At 42.8% G+C, this 24,719-nt stretch overlaps 1 protein-coding gene across 1 annotated transcript; it reads right to left on the bottom strand.

Moving 5' to 3' along the window:
- Positions 1-16,590: 16,590 nt before the first annotated feature.
- On the bottom strand, positions 16,591-17,382 carry tmem271 (transmembrane protein 271; the record flags this gene model as incomplete). The annotated part of the gene is made up of 1 exon (XM_083980666.1): positions 16,591-17,382. The coding sequence occupies one exon, from the start codon at positions 17,380-17,382 to the stop codon at positions 16,591-16,593; it is 792 nt and encodes a 263-aa protein (XP_083836792.1).
- Positions 17,383-24,719: the final 7,337 nt, after the last annotated feature.

The raw sequence follows: 24,719 nt of genomic DNA, 5'->3' as shown, positions 1-24,719 counted from the left end.
GACGCACGTCCTCCCTCCAGGAATCCTCTTAAGCGAAAGGGTCCGACGCAGCTCTGTGTGTGAGTAACACTTGTCAGGACTGATGAACACTACAATATGCTTATCCTCACTCAGCAGTGCTCTGGTCTGAATAGACGCTTCAGGAAGGAGCCCATTATCTGGACTCTCTAGACCTGCTTTGTAAAAATGCTTTGAGAAGGTTTATTTAGTATTTTACCCTTTCTGAGCAGAGAATAATTGAATGATGTAAATTAAAATTTTCAAGAATAGGTTTTTACACATACACACCACATATTTACCTCAGGGACTGGTGTACAGTGAGCCGTGGCAGCGCTTCGCAGGCGACAATGCAGAGTTTGATGTTTTGGCTCCATGGGTAATTTAATGACTTTAATACCACAGAGGAAAACACGCTGTGTTTATGTTGTGCAGAGAGTAAACATGTGATGTTTGTCTGTGTACGGAGCTGAACCCCTCTGATGACAGCACACCACAGTGAAAACGCCTTTTGTCAGAGCAGGAAAATCTCAGGTATTAATAATAAAACTAATGAATTCCATGTCGCTGCTCCAGTTTCAGGGTCTCGGTTATGTGTCTGCTGTGTCACTGTCACACTGTAGTGACTTAGTGGGACACCTGAATACAACGGAGCCATTGTTACTGTTAATACCTGTGATTTTCTTACTGTGACGGCTCCGAACGTCTGCTGTGAAAAGGCCTGTCGACTCATCAGTAAAGTTTATGTTGTCGTGTCCCGAGAGGAACCAAAAAGCAAAAAGGCTCATGGGATGGGGTGGGGGCTGTCAATCAAATTCAGTCTGTGCCTTCCCACACAGATTACCAACATTATTAATCTCATATTGACCTAAATTTATTCACAACATAAATGTCAGTAAATAAATCACCCAGATGTATAAATTCTGTATAAGGGATGTTGTTGCTACATTCAGTTGCGATTTTCGAGCCTTGCCAAACATGTCTCGCTCATATGTCAACCAGAGGTGTGAGGCCCATTAAGTACACCAGACACACATTTCTATTTTCAGCCTGTTTTATTTCGGCGCATCTCAATGAATGTTTAGCTGTATTTATTTCAGGCGCCAAATCTGTCTAAAGCGGCATGTAGAGCAGACCCGATGAAATTGGCATACAAACCCAGGAATCAGTTATCAAGTCGGTGTCAGTTCTTCGCCACAAATATATTTTATGTATATTTTTCTCCTTGTTGCATTTTCTGCCTAATCCCACTGAGGCTTGATGTAAAATCACAAATAGTTTTTCTCGGCGTTAGAAGCAGCCATCATTCATCTACAGCACTGCTTCAAGAAGATGTGAACCAATCCAGGCGCTCGCTCCTCTCTGCTTTTGCGTTTTTATCTTTATGCCCCACATTGTTCAGTTGTGAGATGATATTAATGTTCTGCTGAAGGAACATTTTTCCATATGTGCATTACCATTGTGGATGTGCAGCTCGTATAACTTCCAGAGTCTGGCGGTGCACTGCACACCGAGAAGCTTCTCCGACTTCTACTCAATCTGTTCCTTCGGCATCACTGACAATACCTCCAGAGTGAAGCTGGCTGTCGTCCAAAGCAATAAGGAATATGGAGCCAAAAGGGCAAATAATGTGTCGCTGTCCTAGCACTCGTGGAGCACACTGTATTATTACAGTATCTAACTGACTGCTTGGACTATATTTTCAAAGTGAAATGAAAAAATGGAAATTAGCGAGCAGCAGTTAGAGTCCAGGTGTCATCAAACCTTTAAATGACCTGAACCCGCCGCCTCCGTAGCGTCACTTCATGTCTGTTTTCACCCCTCAGCTGCAGCAAGTTGTATACTAAGTTTAAACTTCCACTGCAGCACTTTTTTCTTTCTTTTTTTGCATTATGGGCGACTACCGTATCAATGAACAGCTGTAACTACTTGAAAGCTGCTCGCTGATTATAACCCGGCAGTACTTACATCATTCCCCTTTTGGGATTTGTCCAAAAGTTTAAAAAAAATAAGTTGAAAGATATTTGTGTTAAAGCCACAGTGTGCAACTTTTCACCTCCAGGCAGTAAAGTGAATCGTAAGTTTCCCGCCCCAACACTTGTCACTCACCTTGATGAGCTGTCTACCTTTAAACAACATCTCGCCCGAGGCTAAGATCGCTGACATCCCTCAAGCCGCCACAGGCGCCAGAGAAGCCGATGCCAAACCAAGAAAGTTAGAAGGAAAAAAAACAGCAACATGGATGTTCAGTGTATTATTTTTTATTTTTGCAAGATTTTGTCTGATGCAAGACGAGCTTTATGCTTCATATTTGGCTGCCATCACCGTCTTGGCGGTGACTCACCTTGACAGGGACGGGGGACCTCAGCGAGCGCCGACTACACCCGGAGAGAGCGGAATTTAAATGCCCTGTACAACATTGAAAAGTCAGACAAACAAGAGGATTTCCATTTGAATGGACAGGGTCACTGACAGACATACGCTGCATATGCATCGCAGCAGGTTAGCTGGTTTGCATCAGAAGCAGGACACATTTAGCTACGAGGTATCCGGCCTCAAAGCTGAATTGATCCTTTTCTAAATTGGCAGCACACTGATGTCGAGTGCCTTTTCTCTCTCTGTGGCTGAACACAGACTCTCACACAGACTCCAGACAAAGGCTGATGGAAATAGTTTGTGAAGCAGATAATCATCTACATCACTCATGAGGATTATTCTGTCAGTGCTCAGTATGCTTCATATCACTGTGCTTCTCTAACGACCGTCTTAACGTCTTTGAAAACTGAGATCTTAGTTCAACATTTTATTGTAAACGATCAGAAGAAATCCTAACTTGTTTTGCGCACTTTTGTGTGGTTTATTTTTTAAAAAAGGGATGGAGTGACATGCTGCATGCTAATAGGCTGATAGTGTATTTATGCCAAGCTAGCATCATAATCAGTACACAGATTTGTGATGTTATTTATCTTCTCATCTAACGTTCGGTTAATTCCTTAAACTGCAAAACTCATGTGGCGACTTTATCTTGATCATGTAATCCACCACACAATATGGATGTTTGATTTTTTTGCCATGTTTTTTCATTATTATTATTATTATTATTCACGATGAACAGCAATACAAGTTCTCAGACGGAGATGGACTTTCTGCTCTGAGCGATGAAAATGAATGTGCAGTGTGTTTTTACAGTGCTGAAGATGAATGGTGTTTGATGAGAGCAGCTTCCTCCTGCATCTCATCAGCTACGTTGCACTGAAGTGAAAACCCAATAAAGAATTTGAGATTCTGTGGCCGTACTTTGCGGCCTAGAGTTTGATAATATCATTACAGTGGTGACAGCAACAGATTTTCTGCCAGCAGCCAGCACTGTGATTAGATTTACTTTGGGTTTTCTGTTGATGAAGTTTGGGTTTCTATACAGGGCATCTATCTGTTTTTTTCTACTTCTTTTTCTTTGTCCATTCGCGGATTCGGTTCCTCCCAAACAAACCAGAAATGTAAAAATCGTCTCCTCTGAGTAGGTGTGAAACCTCGTGACGCGGCTGCAGGCTGAAGCAGCACAAAATCATTACAGATCATCACTTTGAATGGTGAGAATGGGTGAACAGGGAGAGGTGTCTGGATCAAAATCACTGGAGTGAACTCTACCGATATTTCTCAGCTCACAGAGGAAAACGTGAATTTTCATCCTGACCAGTTAGACTTTGAGGTTTTCTTTAAAAAAAAAAGTGGGTTTATTTATTTTTTGTTCCCAAAACCTCACGTATCCCGTGGAAAACGTTCCTGCACCGGTGCACGAAGACGCCTCAGAGCAGCTTCTCACAAATCTGATGGGACAACACTGTGTGTGAAAATCATTTCTCTGTGTCCCAATGTCCAACAGCCCATGAAATGGATCAGAATAACTGTGGTGTCTGTGTGGCTGGGAGGTTTGTTAGCATGTGTTAGCAATACAGTCATACATACAGATGGAAAGTGCTCTGCTCTCTGTCACATCACATTCACCTTGTCGGGTGTTACATGTACAACATAGGATTCTTTTAAGGTTCCCTACATGCTACTGTTGTCTATTGTTTAAAGCTATATCTATATAATGCACCTGTAGGATGTAAAGAACACGTTTTCTTTTTCTTTAGGGTTAGTTATTTTGAAATAAAAGAAACACAAACAGCTCAAATCTGTTCCTCTGATAATGATTGTAATTTGTGTATATGCCTTTTCTGATCACATCCTACTTGTTGCTTTTATGTAGTGTATAGTAACCAAGCAGTTCATCCACTAGTTTATTCTGTGTGTACGTTTTCCACCCAGTTTGTCTGTCATTCTTTTGATCATGTACTGTGTTGTTATTTTCAGATTTCTGTGTTTTGGGGGTTTGGGATTATTAGTCTTTGTTGCAAAGCTTTGCAATAAATGTGAAAAAGAAGAAAAAAGAACTGTTTACCAAATATTTTCTAAATCAAAAGTTGTTCTCATATTATTTATGTTCATAACAAATAAATGGTTTCCTCTGTACCTTTTAACTCTCCGTGTCCTTTCATCTGCTGTAGAAAAGACGAGAAGGAAAAACTCCCAGCGTCTGGATTTGATTGAACATTCACATTCTTTAAACAGACGTCGTAATAGCCAGTCATGCAATATTAATCGTTAGCTGTAATATTAGTGATAAGCTGTCCAGTAAATTGTCTTTCAGCTGGGTGCAGGCTGGGTGGAGGCCGTCTGTCTGCTCCAGGGGACGGGCTTGTCTCTCTGTCAAAGTTTTCCTACTGACTTCACAAAGCTGGACAAGAAACCGCGTGTGAAAGAGCACCCAGCGTATCTCCTCGTACAGCGAGGCAGTAGGAGGATGATAATTCAGTAATCATCCCTCTATCTGCCATCCACCCACTAAATAATTATTTTATGCCTCCAGGAGCTGGACTTCAATGCCATCATTAAAAGGAACGACACATTTCATGCTGTGCACACTTCTGAGTGGGAGTCTCTCTTAAAAACCGCCAAAGCGATGATGCCCTGAAAAGGCATCATTGTCTTGAAATGTTGCGAACAAAAACCTGAATTCAATTAGTTGTTCATGTTTGTTCAAGGCTAAAGAAAAATGCCCTTGGATGAAGATACTCGCCCGCTTTCAAATGTCATCCAGAATGGGATGAAAGATTCCTCACAGTGTTACATACTTCATGAGCCTTGTTCATGCTCCATTTTCTACCACTCATCCAGCTACAGGTCACGACGGCGACCTTCTTCCACCCGCGTGATGTCAGACCTCTGCAGCAGGTTCAGTTCTGTTTTGACCAGATGCCCAAACCACCTCGACGGGTTCCTGCTCATCACAAAGCTGTAGCCAGTTGTCATGAAACAGGACAGACTTCGCTCTCCACAGAGCCGTCCGGTGGTTTGACAGAACTCAGATTAATCAAAAGTCATTTTCTTTGAGCTCACAGAACTCTTCCCACGTGTGAGTTTTGTTCTGAGACCTACTGAGGTTGTGGTTCTTCTGGACCGTCAGGGCCTGTCATCTCATTCATCAGTTTACTGACTAACTAACTAAACCCAGAAGATCTCGTGTCGAACAGCTTCCTCCACCAGAGGGTTTTTGTGTTGCCATCACAACCGCCGTGGACGACCCTCTGGCCACAACAGTGAGTAACTGCCTCAACAATGGAGGCTTCACATGGGCCGCTCAGACTCTATTTGGCCTAAGGTGTTCTGGTACCAGCTTCACCTCAGATGTGCAATACAACTGCACAGGTGGTTTCTCCCACTCCCACTGCTCAGGGTTGTTGCTGCTGCAGAGTCAGACCCCCAGCAGCCTCTGAGGTCCGCAGACCGCGTCCTCTGATGGACCCAGCACAGACTCCACAAACACAAACCACTCAAAGCTTTTAGGAGCCTTCCTCTCTGAGTCGTGCATCCATTATGGAGGTCACACCTTTGTTTTCTCTTTCAGCCGGGGGGCTCATCAGACTCTCCACATCTGGCTGCTGCTTTTTACCAAAGTGGTCCAGTCCCCTCCCAGGAGTCTGGAGTCAGAGCTGCTGCTGTGCAATCACATCGTTATCTTCAGTCAGACAAAAGGTGCATAATCATTCAAGTGCTTTTTGTCCACATCCCATCACCTAACACGATGATGAGCACAATGCTGCAGATATTTTTTGGTTAATTTCATAACAGAGTTTTTATGATATCTGTCAAATCCAGTCTGAATTATAAATCTTTTTCAAAGCTCTGCTGTTGCAGACTACAAATCATATTAAGAATTTTCAAGATCACTGGGTTAAAGCGGGTTTGCTCTCATTAAGCTCATATTAAAGCTGCTACAATCGATGTTTTTATATTAAAAATGGATGCAGCGACTGTGTCATGTTGAAGGAGCTGCTCGTAGTGGTGAACCTGCGGAGAATTATTATCATCAGACTCAGCAGTTCCCCTCAGCCCTATGGAGCAGTTTTAAAGCATCTTTTAAATCATTGTTCAGGTTTTATGACCTGCAACTTTACTGTTTGGGTTCAGTCTCACTGCTCTCATCAGAAATGATCAGCATCATTTCCAGTCACAGTGGGAAGCTGTTCTGAGTTAGAAGAGTCAGATAACCCACCGAACACTACCTGCCCAGCACTAAACCCCAGGCTGGTTAGCCTTTAGCAGCTGAACACCCAGATGTCCCCGCTGGTTTGGAGGAAAAACCAAGACTGAGCTTTAAGAGTAAATATTGGATTTGGATTTGTCAAGAGACCAGAAACACAACTACAGATGAATTATAATATTGCTCCTTATCCGCCTGTAAACTAACAAGTGCTAACAGGTTTGATATAACAATTTTAAATTAAAATAATACAGCTTGTTTACACTGTCCCCATGTGGCCATGAAAACAGTTAATGCAGGTTTGAATGAAGCTAAATCATTGGGATTGTCTGTGATCTTTTCTGAAGATGGATAAAAATAAAACAAAATGTAAATTTGCTTTTGTGACAAAAACCAAGTGAAATTCTGCTTCCTACCTTTGCACTGTGATGTCTCTGTAAATCATCAGGCACCTGTGTTTAAGTGCAGGCAGCTGTGAAAGGGCATAAATCACGTTGTCATAAATCAGTAAGCTTTTCGCGCTTCCTCAGCATCTATTCTGTTGGAATACATATCTGAAGATGGTTGATTTGTAGGTGCTCCTGGCTTCTCTTTCATGTGAAGTAAAGACCAACCACGGCTGGGCGTCCGGCAGAAAAATACAGAGGTAATTACAGAAATAGAGCAGCTGGAGAAGTAAATTGAAGCTGTGCCTCTGAGTTGGAGCTTTCCTTGTGAAAGCGACCTTACCTCAGCTACACCGTTCCGCTCTTTTTGATGCTCCAGGAGTTGTCTGCTAAGTGGCGGATGGCAGCGAGCCAAAGAGGTTATTGCAAGTTTAGAGCTGGCTCCTTCTGAAAACACCAGCCACTGCAGGAGCTATTGATTGACGCACGCCTCACTCTGTGGCTGCAGACGCTGCCAGGGTTCCCCTTCTCCCCTCACTGCATCTCTGCCACACTTTCTGATCCAAGCTGCTGAGAGGAATCCAGCTCAGTAAAACTCCTCTCCGTTTTTATAAGGCGCCTGGAGGGAAACACTTGCTGTTTGCATAAAATTACTACTGGTCTGAATGACACAGCAGCGGAGAGGCCGCTTGTTAACCCTCCATGAGCAACATTTGATGATCAGCATGGAGATCCTTTTAGCGTTAGATCAGACTTTATTGTGTGTTCAGGCCACAGAAAAGTGATTCTGAGCTTTTTAAAAACAGAAAAGTTTGAGTATTTTTGCTGCACTTCAAATGTCAAGATGTGTCAAGAACACTTTGAGGGACTGATTTAATCACTCCATACTCAGAGTAATACAGCACCGGCACTCTTGAAGAAGTTTTGGGTGAGAAATGAGGCTCTCAGTAATTCCATTAACAGCATAATTTTCAGTCTGAAGAAATAGATGAACAAACTATCCAGAAGTTAGCTGCAGTATTAATACCTTGCTGGCAAATGGTGCTCATTAGTTGGCAGACAAGTGGAACAAACAGACATCTGGTGTCGAGAGTTTGGTTTATGCTGAGTATAAAAGATAATTAAATAGCAACAGTGAGGAAAAGCATTCATTAAGTATTAATTCAGCTGGTCTCCATGTGAGGTGAGTCGATACTAAGCCTGCCATCCAGCTACAGATCAGTGATGGTGGAAGCCAAGTTGGTTATTAAAGCTCCAGGAGCAGCTAAGGTGTCCACGAACCTGCGATCAGCGGGAGTACAGGACAACTTCTTCTCCTCAAAGTTCACCTATCGTGTCTTTTTAAATCAGGAGATGTTACTGGAGGTGAGGAGCCTTTGTTCTCATTCAAACTACTTGAGGAAAAATAGACAGAAACCTCAGCACCCGGCAAAGTAATCACTAAGTCACTGGGAATGATCGATCAACCTTATCAACCACCTGCTGTATCAATTTGTGCACTCAAGTTGAAAAACTGTTTACTGGCCCTTTAACTGTTTCATCCATGTCTCAGACATCAGCATTAAAGTCCTCACTGACTGTGTAAGTAGCAGCTTGACAAAGCCAGTCCAACTCCAGGTCGGTTTACAAGCTCTGCCCTTAAAGGGATAGTTCAACATTTTGGCAAATTGGCCCATTGCCATAATCCCTATAGTCATAGCAGTAGGTTCGTTACCTTTAATTTTTGGTGCAAGCTGTTTTTAGAACGGCGGAGCAGAGCCGTGAGCTGCTCAGAGCTAATGGGATTTCTTGTTTTCCCTCATCAAGTTTATCAAATACACAATTCAACAACTCCAAAACGCTCTGGTGGACAAGTTGTGACCTGCACATTCACCACGCTATGAGATGGTAACGACGTTACGAGACAGAGTTGTTTTCGAGGCAAATGCAGAGACTACTTGCCGAAAAACTCCCCCTGATGGGAACACGCATCAGCAGTTTTGCATGATTTTACCTCAAAAACAACTCCGTCTCATAACGTTCCATTTTAGCGTGGTGAATGTGCAGGTCACAACTTTTCCACAAGAGCGTTTTGTTGTTGTTGGATTGTGTATTTGATGAGTTTGATGAGGGAAACCAAGAAATCCCATTAGCCTCCGTAGCGTAGCTCTGAGCAGCTCGCAGCTCTGCTCTGCCCTTCTAAAAATAACTTGCACCAACAATTGAAGGTAACAAACCTACTGCTATGACTGTAGGGATTATGGCAATGGGTGAAGTGAACACGAAAAAACAAAACAAAAAAAGCGTTCAGCCTGATGACATAGTCTTCATCAGTGGACGTGGAAAAGGATCTGTTGATGTGCAGATCATCTGGTTTTTAACAGCGGCTTCATATCAGAGGGGCTTCAGCAGCAGGTTAAGACTCTGTTAAAAGCTTGAGTTGATATTGTTTAGTCAAACTCATTTCCATGGTGATAGTAACAGTAACTACAGTTTACTACAGCTCTGGGACAACAAAACAAACAGTCGTTTTAAATAACCAGTCAGGTGATAATTAGCCTTTTTACCATCAGTCAGCGACCGTGTGATTTGATTATATGCTGCGCTGTGAGTGTGCACACAGCAGGTGCAGTGACAGGAGCTGGTTACCTGACTCCTGCTTGTTACACTGGTCCCTGCAGCACAGCAAACTGACCCACTGTGAGAAAATGATGAAAGACTGTTGTTAAAGCCACATCGTTTTTGTCTGAATGTATTTTGTTCATGTAAAAATTTTAACAGATTGAGGTTAAAGTAGTGTGCTGTTTGTTGCTCGAGACATCCTGCAGATATTGTAATATACTGATCAGTGTGTCACAGACTCAGTTATCGTTATGTTGCCAACGTACATCTCTCTCTGACATCTCTATTTCTAAACCAACATTGACAGAAAGGCCTAAAAACAAATGCATGAAACCACTGGTCAATTAATCAACAGCAGTCATTTGGATAATAGATTAATTTTTCAAAATAAGTGTTTTAAACTGAAATGCCAAACATTATGAGAAATTGATTCTTATCTTTTCTGTTATTTTGAGTGATTATGTTGTGATGCCATTTTTTTTAAATAAATTTCTGACATATAATCAATTAAATGATTGATAGATTAATAACAGAAGTTATATATTATCAAATACGTTTCATAACTTTTTGCAGCTTAAGAAATTTTAACTGAGCTCTCACGTCATCCGATACATCTCTGTGGTGACTGAGCAAACGCCAGTAGAATAAGACCGGTATGGAAAAGCTCCTAAGTGGACTTTAATTGAATCATCTTCCACTGCTGATTCACAACAGCCACTGATGGTTTGACTCCACATTATGTAGCATGAAAACACAGCAGCTTCAGGGAGCACAGATTCACTGAGCTGTGTAAAACGATGTGGGCTGCAGGAATATAAATGAATTTAAATGACCTTTTATCAGCTGAAGCTAAAGCAGAAATTCCTCATTACCTACATATAATATGAAAGTGTGGTTAAAAAATATACAGTCATGACTGCAGCTGAACATCTCCAGGCCTCTGCAGTGGTTTCTGCAACATTTCTTGTGTGTGAATTCAGACATGATGGAGGCTCTAATGCTGTTGCTCCTGGTAAGAAAAAGTGAAAATCTGAAACTTTTGAATTCTTCAAAGACTTTTATAAAGAAGAATCAAGCTTTTGAGAAACTGGAACAAGCAGCTCCGATGGTTTGGAGGCTCACACACAGGTAATGAACCACATTTTTGTCAGGAAAAGCCCAGCACTGGCTTTTAAAAGCCACTGGAATTTTTCCAGACACAAGTTTCCCTGGCAGCTGCACACAGACAAATGGATATGTGTCTAATGAAAGGCTTTTAGGGGGTATTGATTTTTTTTTTTCATAAGTATGGTCGGCAGTTTTGTCCTTGACATATATTCGCATAAGTATGCAGATGGAAGGAAAACAAGCCCTAACACTAAGATGTGTATGAGCACTTTGTGCCTGGGTTTCTCTCAGCAGCACAACAATTATTTTCTCTGTGTGATCACAAGTGGCAACTACAACGTTCAAGATGTTGTTACGCGCGTTAATGAGCTAAATGTCTGATCGCGTCTCAAGCAGCACTAAAGACATTTCTGATCCCCCCTCCTCGCCTCGGGGCTCACCCCGGCTGTGCACTGCTGTCCACGTACATCATTCATCCAAATATCTGCAGTGTAATCACTTGTGCAGAAACCCTCTCCTATATTCCTCCTAGTGAGGAACTTTGAGATGCAAGTCAGCAGTTTTTACTTTGTGTGACCAGAGCTGGAGGCTGTCATTACACTAATGCAGCACTGCTATCCAACAAAGGATCTGCCACCGGAGGGAAAAAGCCTCCAGACCACAGTGAACACAGGTCTTAAGATAATAGATAATAGACCATCCTAGATTACAAACTCACATGTCTTTGCCTTTTTAAAAGGTAATTACTAATCATTACAAATCTGAAGCAGCAGGGTTTTTCATATGGTAGAGAGGACGCCATGAGCTCTCTTCCAAGGCAACAGTTCATTCATTAATGGAACTAATCACTCACAGACACTCACTGTCAGTGGCTCTTAAAGCTGTTTTGACATTGCATTAGTGATTAAAACCAGAAAAAAAATACACCAGGCTTTTTAAACATCAGCCAGCTCTGTCAGAAGTCCTGCCCATGCTGAATTCAAATGTCTGAAGTTTAGCTTGTAAAAGCAGGTGCTGGATCAGAAAGGTCAGCCGGTCAAATCCCATGAAAAGGTGTCACTAAGCAAGGCACTTAACCCCGACTGCCTCCTACACAGCTGCTCCACAACTGTTGACTGAACGCAGCAGTGCTGCGATCTAGAGGCCCAGTTAACCCCACTGGGTAGCTAGCCTACACAATAGATTTATTGTGTAATTTTATGTTTTCTTTCCAGTGAACAGGCAGGTGACGTTTGTTAATGACGAAAGAGCAGAGATGCATTCATCACGATACGCAGCGAGTTATAAACTGCTCCCACAGCGATGACTTTTAGAAAGTTAATCTCACCGTCTTTTAGTTTGTGAGGGTGAAGGCACTTTGTCATTTCATAATTACATCTGATGGAGCTGATATTTAAACAGCAACATTGTGCAACATGCTGGGTCAGATGAGTCAGACTCAACGCAGAGTTTCTCTGGGTTGGGAGTTTTTGGTTCGAAACACATTGGTACAATTTGTACCTTAGCTCTGAGCAAAAAGTACAGATATTAAATTTTATAGTGAATTCATCATCCCCCAAAGAACAGTTGAATCAGAGAAAAACTAAATCTGTTGCTTCCTCTATCCACTTACGTACAAATAACACAAAATTCCTGACTGCTCAACATGACAGTGTTACAGGAAATAGAGCAGGTTATTTCAGATGATCTCTGTTGTCTCCAGTGTGACTGCTCTCACCATTATGGCCTTCAAATAGAAACTGTTTCAGTGCTCTAAAATGTCAACACTCTGCAACTTAAAATACATACAAATACACAAACAAGCTGCAAATACACACATCACAACGGAAGTGTTTCCAGAGGACCCCTAAAAAGTGACGACCCTGGTGAGGATTTGCATGATGCCCAGTTCTGGCTCCGAAGCAAAACAAATAAGTCTCAGCAGGTACATCAGGGTTTCCCAGGCCACTGCAGTGAGACTACGTCTTCATGGTACAAGCAGCAGTTCCCTCCACACTGGAGTCAGGTTGTTCATCATTACAGCAACTAGAAATCTGGAAACATCAATTATCTTCCTCTGGTACCTAAAGTAAATCAACCAGCTGGGATAAATGACCACAGACTGACGGTCCTCACATCACACATCATGAAGACGCTGGAGCAGCTACTTCTCCATCTTCAGAGGCCGCAGGTTGAACATAAACCAGACTCTCTACAGTTTGTCTGCACGAATCATATCAGATTGGATTATGTTGTCCCCACCAGGCCAGTTCCATCTTGGATGAACCAGGTGGTTACATGAGGATTATTGTCATTCTTTCAGGTGCATTTAACACTATCCAACTCCACACACAGTGATGCAGACCTATAAATACTTAGGTGAGCACCTGGACAGTAAACCGGACTGGTCCCTGAACACAAATGTCATCAACCTGAAGAAACAGAGCCAGCTCTTTTTCCTCAGGAGGCTCAGCAGCTCATCTGACATCTGCAGTGAAATGCTTCTCATGTTTTATCAATCAGTGGTGACCAGTGAACTATTTTATACTGCAGTGCGACGTAAACACGAGGAGACTGGTCGAACTGGTTGAAACGGCTGGGACTGCGCTGGAGCGTGGACATCTGAGACAACACCAACCATGCAGCCTCTGCACAGCACTGTGGCAGCTACAGACTAACATCTCCAGTTACACACAAATAAATCTATAGCAAGCTAACAATGCAAGTAGACAAGGGTTAGGGTTAATGTGAAAAACAACATGTTACCTAAGTAAACCCACACAGGCTACATATAATCAACTATCATCATGGTATAAACATGTTCTTAAGTTGTTACTTAAAAGTAAAATTAAAGGCCAAATGTCATATCAGTGTAAACAAGACTATTTTGACTATGAATTAAAGGCAGAAACACATTGTAAGTAGATATGTCGATTTCAACAGTGATTTCAGAAGAAGCACAAACACTGTTCAGTCTTCAATGAGTCACTTAATGAGTATTTCAACTTCTGCTTCTTTGATTTAGAAGTAAGAAGCCTTTACTTTTATTTTTCCTTTTTAATTTAGGCTCTGATTGTGTTTTTGGAGGAGAACATGCCAATAATCTCCCCATGGTGGTGCAGAGTTTTTAGCAGTAAATGTCAGAAAATGTTAGTCAGGGAATCAGCATGACTGTGTTTCCATAAGTCTGAAGATATAATCAACACTTTCTCCTTATTATGTGATGATGTTTACTCAGAGTTTGATTTGCAGTTGGAAAATCTACTGTGATATTTGACTGTTTCAAAATGAACCATAAGTGAAGGGACTTTCTTTCATTCTGGAGATACATAAAACCTCTGTAGACTCAACTTAACCAGGCAATGAAGTAGACAATGGGAATGGAAAATATCCACAGTCCAGTGACTCTCAATGCAAACAAAGTCAAGACTGATGTTCGAGGAGTTTAAGAGAAAGGTAATAGAACCATCAAACTGGAGATTTATCTGGAGTTTATTCCACCATCTGAAGTTTTGTATAACTTATACCACGTCCAGTCTCCTAAAGATCCCATTCAAAAGCAGCCAAGTAAAACCAAATGATACCTATTTACCTCAGCCTTTTCTCATCTTATTCTAACTTCAGTTGTTGAAGGTTGGATCATTTCTCTAAAGTAACGAGCTCCACGCATAATGCAAATATCTAATGGAAGCAGCACTACCTCACTGCACCGACTACCTGAGCAATGATGTGACATTTGACTGTAACATTGAGGAGTTAGGAGGAGCAGCAGAAAACACTCTCGGCTACTTCCTCTGAAGGTAAAGTTAAATCTACCTTTCTGTTGCACGGCACACGCTGAAAATAAGAAGTGAAAAAAGAGACAGAGCAGACCCCCTGAAACAAATCCAGGCCAGCTAACTCATTAAACCTGGTGTGATACTGCTGACCTGGACCACTGAGCTCCAGCTTGATGACTTGCTGCTGGCAAGGACACACTTCTTATTTGTGCTGCTGGGTCCGTCTTGTGTTTGAAGAGAGTCTGGACCTTAAGTTTTCTGCTCTGGTTTTTATTCGGATGGACACTGAAACAGCAGGTGACTTTCTTTTCCATTAACATGTTTCTCTCCACACCACCCTATGAAACTTTTAGGATGCCAGCTCCCTCCAGGCCTCTTTTGTTCTCTGGTTGGTTGTTGAGTTAATCTTGGTGAGGCTGTATTTCTACAGGCAGAAAACTTAAGTAGGAAGAGAAGAGGTTTTTTTTTTTTTCAGCCTTATCCTGTATTCAGCTCTGGCACGCAAAGCCCAACCTAAGTAGAATGAGTGAGTGGAAAGCATCATCACACCGTTTGAAAAGGATAAGAGGAGGATTATTACACTGAGCCAGTAAAATACTTCTTAAAGTTTTTCTGTCAAAATGCCCCCGGAGAGACGTTTGGCCACGGATGTTCATTTGATGGCTTTAATTTGAGGCAAAATGGACCATTTCAATTTAATTTACCAAGGAACATTGTTGTCTGAAGGTGGGCACGTAATGATCGCAGCTAAATCTGCCCTTTTATTTCTCAGTCACTGTTCTAGCTATTAAGTGAAATTAGTAACAGTGAGGTTGAAAGGGTTTTGATGGTCCACGAGGATCCGTGCTGAGAGCTGATGTGGTTATTTGTGTAAGTGTGGCGGAGTTCATGAGTGATTTCCAGTCACATCCCATGGAACAATATGGGAAGGAGTGCAGCACAGTTTGACTCCTTTAAATTGGAAACAGTGCCGCAGCCACCTTCAGTGTGTATCATATCAGAACAGCCTGGTCCATCGAAGACCTGTATTAAAAGATGGCCAGAAATTACAGATTTCGTGTCATTACCTGCACCCCCTGCTATTTTAATGTAAATGGTTCAGACTGTCCCTCTGCGTCCTCCTAAAGCCCACACGCTCATAACATTAGCAGCAGTTATGAGTGTTATCTTTGATCTGAAACATGTGAGGGAAGCATGAACCAATTTTACACATCTAGTTGAGATTACTGGTCACGATGACTCAGCCCTGTAATGTCGTCTGGAAAAAACGCTCATCAGGTTATCACAGCTTGGGATTGAAGGCTCTACATTTATACCCTCATTATAAACTGAGGGAGAGGAGATTTAAAGATGTTTGCCAGGCAAGCAGTGTCTCATGAAAGATCTTATGCTGTATCATGGGAAATGCAAGATCCAGTGTTTTTGTGCTCACAGACTAGAGCCACAAAGTTTGGATATTTCTGCTTCAGCTGATGTGTCTTTTTTTGCTTCTTCTTCTTCTTCTTTTTGCTTCTTTTGAATCCCCCAACTTTCTAAAAGTTAAGTAATAAATGAGTGGAGTTGATGGCACACACAGTTTGAGATGCTGAGTGTTTCCTTCAACAGGCCCTTATAGTGATACTCCTCAAACTTCCCCAAGATGATTCAGACTGATGAATTAGTAAGCTACAAAGTTGTTTTAAAGCCTTGTAAATGAACTTTAAACAACATCAGTCATAGTATCTCTAAAGAGCTAAACTGGCAGCAGCGTCATGATTCATCAGATGAGGTTAAATACACTTTTTATTCACAGGTAAAAATGTTAACAGCAAACATTCAAAACACAAACTCTGCTTTTGTTATAGACTAGCAAGCTGTTGCATTTATGGGCCTTGATGTGCCTGCTCTGTCTGGGCCCCAATCACTTTGATCTGTTCCTCTACTACATCAGTCTGACTGGTGATGAACAACATGAGCTACCAGACAGATGTGGCCTAAGAAAACATCAGGATGAGAGGGGGGGTCAGGTGGATTCACTGCTGCTTGTCCTCCTGTAGAACTTACTGTTGTTTTGTTGTTGTTGAAGAAGAAGATGAATAAGAAGAAGAAGATGGGGGGTCGTTAAAGCACAAAGTCACTGATTGTCACAGCAGAGGAGAGCGCTGCTCCAGAGCGGCTATGTGTTGCATGCCTCAGCGGGGAAAATGTCCTCGTATGCGGGCGGCAGTTCGCTGGGGAGCGGGTAGGAGAAAGGGAAGCAGTGATTCAGCTCCGGGTCCGTGGGCGAGTATCCCGGCAGCTCGATCGACGGGTGTCCCCCGCACTGCACTTCTGCACCTGTCTCGTCAAACACGTTAAAAACACCCAGGTTGATGTAAGACACCGGCTGGAAATCCGCCGAGGAGCAGTCCCGCTCCTCGCTGAAGAGGATGGCCCCGGCTCTCTGTCTGTGGGACTGTCTGCTCCTAGAAAACTGCGCTGTTTTGTACCTTTTGATGACCACCAGGTTGATGAGCCCGAGCACGCACTCCAAGGTGCTGAGAACAGTGGAGACGACCAGGCTCCGCTGGTAATCCCTCAGCTGCTCGCAGGCAGGGTTCACAACCACAGAGTGGAAGCAGTAATGGGAATATTTCCTCTCCACCAGAGAAGCCGTGTCCCCGTCCACCACCGCGCCGGAGAAGGCGGTGAGGACCCCCAACAAGAAGACCACAACCCCGAGGAGAAAGAAATTCCTGCAGCCGGGTTTCTCCACGCAACAGAGCAGCGCGGAGCCCAGCAGCACCTGCCCGATTCCCACAAGTAGCCCCGAGTAGAAAGCCCCGGCCGCGCCGCCGAGGTGGAAGTGCGCTTTCACCATAGATCCCAGCGAGACGCATCTTAATCCAACGACAACTTCGCTGAGGGCGCACACGAAGAGGAGGGTGCTGGAGAAGACGGTGCACAGTCCTTTCCCACTCAACTTCATTATATTCCACCTCTGCCGCTCTCGATCCCTCTCCCCCCTTCTTCATCCTCCTTCGTCCTCTCCTTCGTCTCCTCTGGAAGCACTCTCACATTGGGACATCATCTGCCGGTGACTCCTCCGGTTCAGAGCGGGCGATCCTCGCCGCTGTGGCGTCTCTCTCGCATCCCCGCCGCTTTACGGGAATATATAAATAATTAATGGCAGGAACGCGTTCCTTTTTACACTTACCGATAGCCTAACCCATACACTACCGATTATCACCGTAGCCCCAGATCACCAAACCGCCCATCACACTCCTGACACACTCTCCTGTCTAAAAGTTTTTTTTCTCCTCCTAGAGAGGGAGAAAGAGAGAGAGAGAGGCTGATCTGCAGTCCGCTGGGCTTACTGCTGTGTGCCGTGTTTGTGGCAGAGAAGGAGGCGGCTGCTACAGCCCGAGATGCCCGAAGGTCCCGTGGACCAATGACCAGTGACCCACAGGCCTCCAAATCACTGCAAAGCTCCTACAGGGACTCTAAACGCGTCCCACAGTGAGCGTTAAATGGAAACGTTGGATGAACGACTTTTAATTGGTGATCAAGAAAATAAGCACCAGCACAAATCACTGGCTCTCAGGAACATTGATTTCTTCACAACCCTTTAAAGCCTCAGTAAAATGAGCCTGGTAGCAGAGAGGGAATAAATTCCTTTATCGGCTGTTCCTGCAAATGAGAGAGTTTAGCTGGAAACACGATTAGCTATAGCTAACTCCACTGGACTCATTCCTGTGGTTATTATATAGGTTACATATGTAATTACGTCATCCTTTCATGTGAGGGCTGTAGTTTATCAGATGGATCTTTCGGGAAACCATAAACAAAGGCATTAACCGTATGAATAATGGAGAAGCGCTGCTGAGGCCGGACGGAGGCTGTGCGCTGTCCGTGGTGCTGAAGCGTCCAGCCCGGGCCAGATGGCAGCTGACTGCAGCCCTCCACATCCTCCCTCCCCGCCAGCATCCTGAACGAACCCACCAGGCTTTTGTAGGAGAAACCAAACTTCTCACTTCTATTTAGCACAGATTTAATAACCTGTTGTGTAGGTGGTAGAACTGCGGTCTTTCTTTTTTCAGTAAAACGACCTTGTGAGATCCACGGAGAGACAGCAAAAAAAGAAAGAAAAAGAAAAAAGATGTACAAGTAGCCTACTACAAGGCGAGATTTTGCGATGAGAAATCTCTGCCTTGATGCAGAAGGACATACATGTGAGTCACCCAAAGTCCGTGCTGTGAAACCTAACAGAAGTTGATTCAGCCCACTGTTTAAAGTAAATATTTGAGTCCAATATGTCCAATATGGTTCCTTTTTTAAAAATGAAAAGAGCAGGTGTATGAGCTGGGTATTCCTCAGTCCCCTAGATTTACTGTAAGATGTGAGCATCTGAGATGCAGAGATTTGATTTTACATGTGGCTAGAGATGTGGATAAGATATCATCAAAGCTGTTACAGTTCATCCAGATGGGAGTATGAACGTGTCTATACCAAAACTAATGAAAAACCTCCTGCTGCAGCTGCAGGACAAGTCAGGATGTGACTAGTGTCACTGTGTTTCATCATCTGGAAAACACTAATGTCTGGACTTAAGCTTTTTCTGAAGTTTCCAGTAAATGTTGATATCACAAAACATGTTAACAGAGTGATCTGCAGATAGAAAGGAAAAATCAGGACAGCAGTAGGGTTTATCCTCTGGGAGCCACGAATATCGACACATAATCCTCTGACAGTCTTCTCCCAGTAAATGCTGATTTTACGTGAAAAGTTTGGCCTGTGGAGGAGGAAGAAACGTCAGGGGATCAGCAAAGTTATTGAGGCCCATCTTCTGGGAACTATGAATATCTAGTAAAGTAGTGTTGTGAAACCTGAGCTGAAAATATTAGAAAAAAGATGAAATGACTAAAGTTCAAGGATATGTCATGATCAGTGTAACCTAAAAGCGGTTGAAGCCTCTTGGATGTGATTTGTTTCCGATTCATTTACCCTGGACATGAAAACTTTCAGAGGACAAACACAAGTCTTTGACTTAATGAACCAAACATTTGAACGGGTGCAGGTGGGAGAATTACACGAGGGAAAGACCTCATCCAACCATTCATCACAATGAACCACCTCATTGACTGTACCAGTTCAGCTGCCAGTAAGTCTGTGTGTGTGTGTGTGTGTGTGTGTGTGTGTGTGTGTGTGTGTGTGTGTGTGTGTGTGTGTGTGTGTGTGTGTGTGTGTGTGTGTGTGTGTGTGTGTGTGTGTGTGTGTGTTCTAATTAGGTCATAATTACTTTGCATAGGTTTACAGAAAAGAGAAGTTGCTGTGAATGACAAGCTGATGATCTGCTGATTGGCTGATCGATTGACAGTCTTGCTGCCAGTGTGGGCCGCTCCATTGCCAGCAATGTGGGTGTCGAGTTGACACATCAGCATCAACACTGAGAGCGACTGCACTCGTCACTTCACATCCTTTGACCCAAAGAGACCAGGATTCAGCAGAAAACACACACAGCTCTGAGTCCACCCCTCTGTCACTGTATTGTAAAGTGTCTTTGCTTTGCTGATCAGCAGATTCAAACCCAAATTCACATTATTTTGCTCCAGGATGTGGGTGTCGTCCGAGACTGTAACTGTGATTACATGCTTTACAATTAAACTAGGGCTCGGACAGCTAACCATGGCTTTAGTTAAGGCCCAGGTATATGCAGCACACATTTCAATTTTAAGGAAAGTTAAATTGTCCAACAAATTTGATTAAGCAGAGGCTGTTAACAGCATATGTCTCTCCTCTGGGCCTTCAGAGCCTCTCTCACCCCCATAACACAGACAATTTCCCTGTCATGGTCACAAACCAGGAATATTCTGCTGTTAAAGAGGAAAGTAATTTCCATCTTGAGGTAAGATCACCCCTCTCACACAGGGCAGTATACGTACAGGATTATCTGAAAATGTATTTAATTTCATCATGGAGGACATTCCCTGCAGGAAGAAAAAAAATTATCAACCAAACATAAACCTGGACTATTTAGGGATGCACACAAACACCCAGAGAGGTTGAAAAAAAAAGTCACCTTTTCTCCTTCAGGAATAGGTTTAAATCACTAGAAGTCAGTGTGTGTGTGTGTGTGTGTGTGTGTGTGTGTGTGTGTGTGTGTGTGTGTGTGTGTGTGTGTGTGTGTGTGTGTGTGTGTGTGTGTGTGTGTGTGTGTGTGTGTGTGTGTGTGTGTGTGTGTGTGTGCAATGCGCGCCAAGAGTCAGCTGTGAAGGGACTGCCTTGGCATCTCGGCTGCAGTTTTACAGCAGCAGTTACAACAGCGGTGACAGGTCAGCCTGTAAAATCCGGTGTTAGCCTATAAATATTAATGAATCCACAGCAGTCTGTTGTTGCCTGGAACTGGGAGGGACAATATTTAAAAGAAAAAGGGGAATCGACTAAGAACTAAATCAAATCAATTCGGAGGAGGAAAAATCTGTCAGGTGGCCGGTGTAGGACCAAAGTTGAATGCGCAGAATGAACAAAGCAGCAAGGTGCTAAGAGTATTATACACGACATACACTGATCAATATCTTTGTATCATCAAAAGCTTAAATTATAGTGTGTGATGTGAAAGGTGTTGCTTGAAGAAACTAATCTACCAAAAAGCTTCACTCCACGCTGCAGTTCACTCCTGCTCTGTTGAGCTTTTTGGCCTTTTTAGCCTTCAGTCTTGGTTTTCGTACCAACAACTCTGACTGACTGATCAGATTCACAACCACGACAGGTTAGTAAACAAAAACCCTCCGCAACCAGCACTGAATCATTTATTGTTAGCTGGTGAACTTACACTGGAGTACATGTGGCGGTTAAAACAGAAAATATTTTTCTCAGGTGGTGGTAGTGACCAAAAGTGAGCTAGAAGGAGAGTGAAGTGGAGTTTCCTCTTGACTGTTTGTTAAAACATTAACCTGATCAACTTTACACTTTAATGTACTAAGGTCATATTTTGATCTTACTCCCAAGTCCAGTCCCAAGTGGCCATAAAAAACGATGCAGCTTTGAGAGTTTTTGGGGATAATTTAGGCACCTTAGATTATATACCATCTTCGGACAGTAATGTTTTCATGAGTTACCTCTGATATATGTTTTTCTCATGCAACCTTGAACAGGTGTTGAGAAAACCAAAAGAACATCAGTAGGTGCGGTGGAGCAGCAAGTTTAAAATTACTTACAGTAAATGCTCTTTGAAAGGTTGTTTCACCATGAAGAGAATAACAACCTGCTGGAAACGCAGCCTGCAGTAACACACAGGATCAGCACTCAGTGTTGCTGTCGCCATCATTAGTCACTGTCTTAAAGAAATACTAAGTAAATTCACAATATTTCTTCTGATAATCTGAATCAAAAGTCAGTTTAATTTGAACGTCTTGGTGTAATAATAGACTTCATTGCCCAGCTATGAAAGTTTTTAATTGGTTTCCAGGAAGTGACTTTTAATCAGAGAACTTGTCGAAAGCTATATTTTTCATATAGAAGCAAAGGATGTATAAGCTGTGTGAGGGTGGGAGTTGCCCTCACTAACTTAAGGTTGTTATTAGAGGGGTGGTTTGTGTTAGAGTTGGGTGTGTTCATTTAAAGCCTTTCATTCTGTTACGCCTGAAAAAGAAAAAGAAAAAAGACTAGAGTCAATTATTAATCATCTTTGGGCGTTAGCTGGTTGGTCTGGGTACAGCAGATGCAGAAATCTGATTAATACCTTAAGTATGTCTCCTGCACATTCAGTGCCATCACTGTGATTGTTCTGTTGCACAATAGAGATGAGTAGTGGTGCTGGTTTTAATGCATGCCCATGTAGTTTTGATTTGATTATGTTGATAAACACGCTGCTACAGCAGTTTATTAGTAAGAAGGAAGAGAAGATAGGAACAGTATGTAATGTGATCAAGTGAAAACACTGTGTACCCAGGGCTTTTATCATGACACTGTAGAAATGCACAAGAAACACTTCACTGTCAGCAATCTCTTCAAAGGACCAGAGCCACTATTGGTTCAGTTTCATCTTTCAATGTCTCACCTTCACATCTTACAAAATAGCTTTAAAAATGGGCCTGATACCTACTCTGCCATGAAACTAATGCAATATAACACTACAGGTTTTCCAGACCATAATGTCTGCTTTGACCTCATTCACAGCAACGACAGGTAAACAGTTGCATTTTGCAGCTAAGAAGCCACATTTGAAGTGAGTGCTGATATTTCCCTGTTTCCCTAAATTAAATAAATAAATACAAAATAACAAAATAACAGAATAGGTTTCAAGATGGGTCAGACATGGAGGCTACACTTGGTTGTCAGTTTCATACAAACACACAACAGGCCAGTGATCAATGTTACAGTGTTGTGCTTCAGTTGAGCTTAGTGTAGCCAGGCTAAATCATGACGGCTGGGCACTGGAGGTTTTTTTTTTAGTAATTGCAATTCAAGAAGCAGTACATTTATAGAACTCTAAAACTCATAGTGACTTCCACCGAACAAACATCAGCCAGTGTGAAGGAGTAGCCTAATGGAGTCACAACAGAAACTGGTGTCAGTCCTTTTCTGTGAGCACACATTTGTTTGTGGAGAATTTTAATGTGGTTCTGTTCAAACTAGCGAGGGCTAGTCTGCAGGGGGGAAAAGGCCAGCCACTGTTTCTCCAATATTCAGTATTCAGTCAGGTACCAACACAAGTCGGTGAGCCACTAATTACATTGTATAGGACGTGTTTTGTATTCAGCTTTTCACGTGATGCTCTTTGCTTAAACAGAGGCTGTGGTGACGGTAGCCTGCTGTGAGTACATTACTTTGTAGTGGTGTTTTGGTGTCCCTCTTCTGTTTAGATTCATTATAAATTAAGTTTTTATTTGTGTAATATCAGTGTATAGACACTACGGCATAAGCACTATGCATCTTTAGATCCTGTTTATTCTGGACTTTGTCTCTGTATTTCTAGCTCAAAATAAAAATCTATTCAGCTAAATGAATCCATCATGTCTTCCACCACGCGGGGGGTAAAACTGTGAGACAGGTGACCTGAACAAGATGAGTCATGAGTTAATTTGTCTTCCTGCTTTTTTCAAACTTGCAGGTTAATTTCCTCTGAGCTCCTGCTATTGTTGTCTGTATTCAATAGCATTGTGACAACACAGTAAAAATGAAAATGTGTGCCCTTTTCAAAATGTGCTGTGTGATTCTGGTGTCAGCGCTGTTATGTCTCAGCGTTGAAAAAAAACAAAAAAAACCATCACTTAGCTAAAGACAGAAGCTGCAGAATCCCACACAGGATTATCTGCCTTTTTCCACCATTTACAGGAAACAGCTGTCTCAGACCTGAGCTGGAGTCCGTCCAGGACTCTACACCAAAACACCGGTCTCCTGTTAATCCACTGTGTCTGTGCATGCATCTTAAAAAGTGCCCTGTGTGTCCCCACCAGCCTTCATGATAACTTCCACCGTGGGCATCACATATGGAGAGCTGAGCAGAAGACAGATTTCTGGCTGCTGTCTGTCTTCTGTGTTATTTTGTACCTGCACTGGGTTTAATTAGTATTTTAATTACACACTGTCTAGGACCTTTTTGTTTGTTTTTGCTCAAGAGTTTAACCACTAGGGAGCACTGTCCTCCAGACACAGCTTGGTGATGCAGCAGGTGTCTGGTCTGTATTGTCTAAATGAAAGTGTGGCCAATATTCATATTCACGGTGCAGCCTGAGTCTAGTGTCATGTGGCCTGTTTTGTTACCGCAGCCAGAAATATTTTGTAGCTGACTGCTACATCAGGCTAAATTAATCACATCATTTTCCTGTTATGTCACCGCTTTCACACAGCTCTCATGCTCAGTCATGTCATTACTGCTCATGACGTGAACGTGCTGATCACAGTGTCCTCCACGCTAATGAGGAAAAGCAGAGAAAAGCAAGCAGCGCTCCTCTAATATCAAGCATCCAGAGAATCAGTAATTACAAAGTGCTGGCTGCCTGGTTAGAAACTGGAGGGGATGAATTGGGTTGTAGTGTCAGCAGAAGTAGAAACAGCTGCATCTAGTGGAGTAAATCCATTTCCTAGCTCCAAGGGAGTCCAGGACATGATGCTGTAAGTGTCAATACATGTGCAGTATTCTCAGGGGCTGGTTAGTTCAGTTTTATTCTGGCAGAACTGCTCAGAGAAAGAAAAAAAAAACCTGGATCATTTGGAGCAACTGATATAGATGTGTGGGGGAAAAGAGAGGAGCCAAGGCTGAGATGTTGTGTGAGTCATTGATCAGACTGCAGCAGCACATCACTGCGTTTCATCTCTCATCTG

This window comes from Trachurus trachurus (genome assembly GCF_905171665.1).
Source record: "Trachurus trachurus genome assembly, chromosome: 10".
NCBI lineage: Eukaryota > Metazoa > Chordata > Actinopteri > Carangiformes > Carangidae > Trachurus > Trachurus trachurus.
The sequence above is the reverse complement of the archived record's forward strand: the minus strand, read 5'-3'. Positions and strand labels throughout refer to the sequence as shown.